Source organism: Sinocyclocheilus grahami, unplaced genomic scaffold (assembly GCF_001515645.1).
Source record: "Sinocyclocheilus grahami isolate Dianchi unplaced genomic scaffold, SAMN03320097.WGS_v1.1 scaffold140.1, whole genome shotgun sequence".
NCBI classification, from domain to species: domain Eukaryota; kingdom Metazoa; phylum Chordata; class Actinopteri; order Cypriniformes; family Cyprinidae; genus Sinocyclocheilus; species Sinocyclocheilus grahami.
The window spans coordinates 1310426-1317956 of NW_015505319.1; the positions used below are offsets into that span (position 1 = coordinate 1310426).

Genomic DNA, 7531 nt, shown 5'->3' on the forward strand with positions numbered 1-7531 from the left:
ATACTGTTTTTATGTCAGTACAAGAGGCCAGACAGCTAATCACCTGTGACCGCACAAGGGCAGGAAGAGCCGTTCCGCCGCACATTTCATTGTGTTTCTCAAACTCGAATGAGACATTTAGATTTCTTTTACTGAAGGAGGAGAGGAGCCCACATATATATAAATATAAATGTATGATTTACTGTACAACTAATAACATAACAGTTTTGAGATTAAAATATTAATATTTTGAGATTATTCTCAAAACATTTGATTTACCTAACTTTATTCTGAAAGTAGTTTTTTAAGTGGCACTAAAACACCAAATACATTTTTAAGGGGCATTAATACGCCATCATAATTAAAGGTAAAAAAAAAAGTAGTTTATTTCTCCAGGACAAATAATTTATTTAGGTGTTTTTTTATTTGCATACAACAATTTGCACAGGTCATTTGCAACACCAGAAATTAACCAGTCAGTGACTGCCAGAAAAATTATACCATATAGATTTGCTACTTTGCAGCATTAAATCGTTTGAAAAATAAGATTTAAATCATGTATTATGTGACAGTTGCTAAAAAGTATTACCAACCAGATGGTGAGTAAATAAGTAAACAAGTTACTAGCCAGTTGGTGTGAACATTTTTCAAGAATTGCCAAGTTTTACTTCTATTTCGAGCTTGACGAGTGTTTATAGTTAACCTTCTGTGCAGAAATAAGTTATTTTATGTGTCTCTTATGTTTGCATGTGTCCCTGTACCCCTGTGTGTGTGTGTGTGTGTGTGTGTGTGTGTGTGTGTGTGTGCGCGTGTGTGCGTATACGCGTTTTTTTGTAACAAATGAGGACAAATGATTATAAATTTGTATAATGACAAAGATATGACATAGGTATTACAAGGAGAAGGTGACTTTTCAGGACATTACCCCATGTCCCCAATTTTCAAAACGCTTATAAATCACACAGAATGGAGTGTATTGAAAATCTGAAATAGCACAAAGTCTCCTGTAAGGGGTAGGTTTAGGGGTAGGGTTGGTAAAGGGCAATAGAATATACAGTCTGTACTGTATAAAAACCATTACACCTATGGGATGTCCCCACAAATGTAAACCTGTGTGTGTGTGTGTGTGTGTGTGTGTGTGCGTGTGTGTGCATGCGTGTGTATGCGTGTGTGTGCGTGTGTCTGTTGTAAATGGATTAGCACCTGGACCAACTCCAATATGTTCAGACTTTTATTATCATATTAAATGCCTGCATCGACCCAAATTAAATATTACATGGGAGATTCATTTATAAGGCTTGGAGTTTTAATAGAGACCAATCAGACATTGTCAGAACAGGTGAATACACTAAACATCACAGCTGGCAGTGTTTAAGTCACAGTTCAGTCCATTTGAAAATATACTTTATCTCTAACTTAATTTCTTTCTAATGTGGATAATATACTGGAGTTTGGAAAAATATTTTATGTATGTTACATGATGTGAGACTTCATTCAGTTCTTTATTTGTTATTAATATATTTTCTTGTGGTTTTTGGCAATCCATTATGTTTCAGATGAAATTATAAAACAATGAAGTGAGATACATATCTCAGAGAGTACTATATTTTTTGCCTAATTTACATGAAAACAACTGTAAAGTTTGATATAGTGTTATTATATATGATTTTGGTAATGCTCCTCACCACTTACCTCTGTCATACCTCTGATATGTCTTCTCCTTTCTGTATTCGTTGCTTCTGTTGTTATAGAGATTAGAAGTTTGAAACTACAGTAGGCTATGAAAGACTCAGATCCAGTGTACTGACAGCACAGAATAAATATGACTTTAAGTTGTTTGTGCAAAATATCCATCTCAAAACCCATTTAATCTCACCCTTAGAGCTATTTTTATATCAGCTCTTGTGTTCAGAAATCTTTTACTTTTTCAAGATCTCGTGCCACTTAAAAACACAGGAGCTCTGGAACGTTGTTAGACAAGAGAAAGCTTTTCTGAAAAAGTCTCTGTGTGGCCTGATCGTTCCACTCAGCCAGTTACTGTAGGTTTACACCAGTGTTTTCTCTCTCTCACTGGACTAACTTGTCTATCTGAACTCTGTTTCTGCAGTTTTTTTCCTGTTTGACTCTTCCTGAAGAGACATTGTGTTGCTCTTTCAGCTGTCTTTCTGTCTGTCAGCAGTGATCTCGACAGGGACTTTTGGAATAACAATGACAGCAGCACTGTGCAGCAGCGCTGGAGCTCCTACCCACCCAAGGAGTTCCTCCTCAACATGTCCCCTTACGCCCCCTACGGAGACCCTCGCCTCACGCCCAAGTGAGTCTTGGTTACGGCTGGTAAGGGACCCCTTCTCTCTGCGCAGGGCTGTACTGAAAGGGAAGTCCATTCAGTGTTCTCTGTTCTGGCCTTCCATTCCAGTGATCCTCTTTAGCTTACAGGGACTTACCTGAGTCTCATGAAACCTACAAAGGTGAATGTCACAAAGCAGTCTCCAAGTCATGTTTCACCCTAAAAATCGAAATGAAAAAAAATGGGGAAATTATATTTCGCATGAAGAAAATGAAACCTGTTTTTAGGTGAATTCAGACATTTTGCATTATTTTCATGACAATTAAGCAAAAATGTCAACAACCTTTTTTTAATTCCTGTTACTATAATACAAAATATAGCCTATATTAAACAATCTGTAATGAGAATTGGTGTGGGATTTGTGTGGAATTAAGTGTAATTTAAATAATATCCCTAGGGGCCTAAAAACGACTTCATTTTTTCATGCAATATATTATTTCTTATGATTTATTTAGATTTTTGGAGTAAACTATTTGTTCTCCAGGTTTTGTGAATTTCGCCTGTGATCTCATACTTAAACTTAGGCTGAAAAAGTTGAAAGAAAAATAAATTCTTCAAGGTCAATTCGCATGACCCACAATACATGCCCAAGGCCTGTGAGTCGCGCCAGTCATATTTTCCATTGACCCCATCTGAAAGAACTATATCTAGGGCAGTCCGCGTCATTTTCTAGCATTCTAGTTGGCTTTTTATCATTCAGTGTACACCACAATCCAGCCTGAAATGAGAGGAAATGTCCAATCTTTAGGTCAGCCCATCGCTCTCAGCGAGACGTGGCTTGAGTTCCACAGAGGGTTGTGAGGTTCGCTCCAGTCTGCCATTTCCTTGAGTTTTAATTGCTTAATTGAAGACATTATCTTCGAGGGGAAGTCGTCTTTCTGGTTTAATTCCCGGGCTAAATCAGAATCGAATTGATAGGAGACGGATACAGACTTCAGGCTCCTGCCCACTTCTCATGCACATGCCCATATTTTATTTTATTTTATTTTATTTTATTTATTTTATTTTTTATTTTTTTATTTTATTAATATAATTTTTTATCCACTCTTTTTTTCTAAAATCATACATTTTCAGTTTCGTTTCGTTTCGTTTATCCTAACCACATATTTTTAAACCAAACAAATGTACATTTTCATTCAAATCAAATACAAACCAAAGTCTGAATTCATATGAAATCGCCAGCTCATAAAATAGTTGTTGTCTCATGAGATCGGGATAGTAAAAAGCGGTATGACTGCTATATGTACTATATATGACTCGTGTGCTGTATTCTAAAATTTCAAAACTCATGCATATGTGGACAGACATAATCTGCAGACATTTCTCTTTTTTCTGCACTGATTTTGGCAAACTCTGTGATAGATGTGCATTCCCATTCTGTGGATGTTTCTGCAGGCACAGATTCCATGTGGGATTTCCACCAGTGCTCTCAAATTTCATTCGCAAACTTCATTTTGGTTCTCTAATGAGGCAAGTTTGAAAACTACAACTGCAAAGGAAGTTTGAGAGAAGATTAACGACTTAAATTTCAGCCTGCTCCTCACACAGTGCTGCCATGTGACCTCAGAGGACTTGGAATACAGCACATGAGTCATATACACTACTTTTATCTTGTGTTTTCAAAAGGAACACAATAAATACAGATTTTGCACAAAATAGAGGATTGTAAATGATAACAACATTTTAATTTTTTCGATGTACTGTTCTGACTGATGGATCACTAAAACATTTCCATAGCCCAATTCATTTCTCAAGGCCCCTGTTCCCTACAGCCCTGCCAGCAGCACTAAAGTCTCTAACTGCTAACATTTCACTCCCAGCCCATGCATGGTTTCCATGGAGATGGACAACCCTCAAAATCTCTGACCTTTGACCCTAAAGGTTTAGATGCATTCAAGAACATCATGATTGAAGGTGCACTGGTGTCTCGCCATCTCATCTGGTCCTGATTGAATGCAGAGGGTTGACCGTTAGCAGTGCTGCTATGTTGCTGTGTCTTTATGGTAGTTGTTGTATTTCGTCTCTCCAGTCACCTGTCACTTCCCCTTTGTAGCTTGGCTTTCAGTATGTACCGTACTCTTATATACCAGTGAGACACAGTTTCAGGAAATTCCAAAACATCTTCACATTTGAGATCTGCTTCTGATGGCTTCTTCATTTTTTATTTGTTTACTTTTTTCATAGATGCCGTTTAGTTAATTGATATAATTTATTTTATTTCTTACTCATCATAGTCACTTTGTATTTGCTTAATTTTAACCATATAAAATCTATTAGCAGAAGTATTTCCATGTCTATTATTATGCTATTTTGTACATAAAGGTGCACTCACACTGATAACAATTCAATTAATATTTGTTTATTTATTTTTTTAATTATTTGTAATTATTGTAAATTATTTAAAAAATATTTCCGTTTAGCATTAATTCATAGAAAATGACTTAATTAAATGAATTGAATGTTTAGTTTAATTCACTTTTTATTCTTTTTTTTATATTTCTGTTGAGCCGTAATTCACTTTATTTCCATTTCAGTTTTAGTCATTTTAGCAATTCAGCTTAAACTTATTTTATTTCAGTTCGTTTCTACATTTTTAATTAGGTTTTAAAATTCAAGTTCTTAATCTAGTATTTTTTATTTTATTTCAGCGGTAATTCAGTTAATGAAAATTCTATTTAATAGTTTTTGATTTAGTAAACAATAACAAACATGGTGGAAATAAAGGTCGTATTCACCAGTCGCTGCAAATCGCCATCAGTGTGAACACCTTTAATAGAGAGATGCTGTATGTAAAGACTAGAGCATAAAAGGTACAGAGATTAAGATACGACTTACATCGGTCAGCAACCTTGCCATCTGCTTTAACAAATGTCAAGCCCCCTCTGATCCTGTTCACCCCCTGAGCTCGATGCACAAATGTTGCGTTCTGGGTCATCTGTGTCTTGAATAGCCGTTGTGGATCTGTTGCCGTCTATGCTAGTCACGACACCTGTGTTTGAAGCCTTAACCTTTGGTCTGTGTTTGGTCTCTGTGTAAGCGATTCTTCTTTCACTGTACAGTGCAGATTTAGTGTACGTCAGTCCTTGTCTCACTTGAAGGGAAAGCAAGAATGATTAATGCATGATATGACCTGGTGGCTGGTATCTCTTTTATAGTATGTTCTGATAGAAATAGCTGATATCTAAATTTGTATGTGATTAAATGTTATACATATACACTATCTTTCAAAAGTTTGTGGTTGGTAAGATTTTTCAATATTTTGTAATAGCCTATTCAATATTATCTTATGAAGGCTGCATTTATTTGATCAACAACAAAAAAAAAAACAGTAAAAACTGTAATATTGTGAAATATTATTACAATTTAAAATAACTTTTTTCTGTTTGATTTCTATGTCAAAATGTAATTTATTCCTGTGATGCAAAGCTGAATTTTAAGCATCATTACTCCAGTTGCCTTTACAGCTCGGACCTGCTAAAAACATCTGTTTTGGTTCTGATTATCATGTTTTCGCGCTGAAATCATGCGGTTTAAACCATATTAGTGTAAACTTCTGATTTACGGTTTTCTGAGCGCACACATCCGAAGCACACGCACAGAAAGCGGCTGTCACAGCATGTGAGTACTAAACTAAGTTCTCATTCACACACAAGTTTACGTTAAAAACACTCATGAGTTACAAAAACAGTCGGTTATGTCTGTTAAGGTAAACAGCTGGGAAATAAATCACATGTTTATTTTAGATCTGTGTGGCAGCAGCAATATACAGTAAATAAATCATTAAATCCTCTGCTCTGTTGTCTCCTCTGAGGCTGGGACTCTAAATATTGTTCTGTGCTCATCTGTGCAGACAAAGACAGAACAGTTAGCATGTTTTGCTCAAACTTTCGCCATGGCATTAGAGCTGGTACACCGTTGTTGCTTGTGAAATCAAAATGACGGCGCCGTGGGTGGAAACTTACAGATTAAGGGGCGGTAATATTATAATGAGATCCCTTTGCCACGTCACCAAGGGAGCGAAATCAGACGCTTAGAGAAAAAGGCTTACCAAAACAAAGTTACTGTGCTAATCTTTTTCACGTTTCCTTGGTTGGTAGATGCACTGGGGACCTGATTATAGCACTTAAAACCTGGAAAAGTCAGATTTTCATGATATGTCACCTTTAAAAATGTAACCCAATAGTTGGGTTAGTCCATATTTGACCCAAAGTTGGGTTGAAACAACCCAGCATTTTTTAGAGTGTAGTTAACAACACTGGCTTAACTATGCTGATAGGCTAGCTCAAACCAGACAAGACAAGCAAACTAGCTTAGGCTGGTTTAAACGTTGCATTAAGCATGCATCGGGCAGTCCACTTAAGTTTTTAATTGAATAAAATAATAAATAAAAAAAATTGGAGTAGGACACACTTATAAAATGTTTCACCCTTGCTTATGAATATTAATTACATGGAGTCATAAAATTCATATTCAGTAGACCCAGTTGTCCTGGCTAATTCACTGATAGCGAGATGATGGTAAAAATGCGTTTACTGTAGTAGGATTGCCGCGTGAGTCGTTTGGCAGAGGCTTGGTCTTAAAGCTTTTACGTGGCCATTTTTAGTGGTTGCAAACAGCTAAAAAACGCCTGTAGCTATATTTTATTAAATTGTAGCCTTAAGCTGTTTAATAATCACTCAAGCCCAAATCGTGCAGCCCTATACAGAAGAAATGACAGCTACACTGTGGTATACGTTATTTTGATTTCTTTCAGACCAAGAAAAATTGATCTTTTAATCAAGTTCTCGCTGTGCCGTTTATTCGGCTTCTTGCAGGGACAGTGTTATACATCAATATCACTTTTCTTATGTGTGTGACATAGCAAACAAATAGGATGCACCAATTCCAACAGCATCTGCCTTCCTGTTACTGTTCGCCCATGTTCCCAGTAAATCAGACCCACCTGCTTGTTCTCCCATCAGCCAAACATCTACACATGGTACCCGCACGCTCTACATGCCCGTCACACCTTTAAAAATGTAACCCAATAGTTGGGTTAGTCCATATTTGACCCAAAGTTGGGTTGAAACAACCCAGCATTTTTTAGAGTGTAGTTAACAACACTGGCTTAACTATGCTGATAGGCTAGCTCAAACCAGACAAGACAAGCAAACTAGCTTAGGCTGGTTTAAACGTTGCATTAAGCATGCATCGGGCAGTCCACTT

At 36.6% G+C, this 7531-nt stretch overlaps 1 protein-coding gene across 1 annotated transcript in view; it reads left to right on the top strand.

The window, feature by feature from the left end:
- The first annotated feature begins 535 nt into the window (after nt 1-535).
- syt7b (synaptotagmin VIIb) overlaps nt 536-7531 on the top strand; it is a 66441-nt gene continuing 59445 nt past the window's right edge. Inside the window, exons 1-3 of the mRNA XM_016280433.1 lie at nt 536-578; nt 1892-2018; nt 2156-2293. Coding sequence (XP_016135919.1) covers nt 536-578; nt 1892-2018; nt 2156-2293 — 308 coding nt within the window. The remainder of the gene's footprint in view (nt 579-1891; nt 2019-2155; nt 2294-7531) is intronic.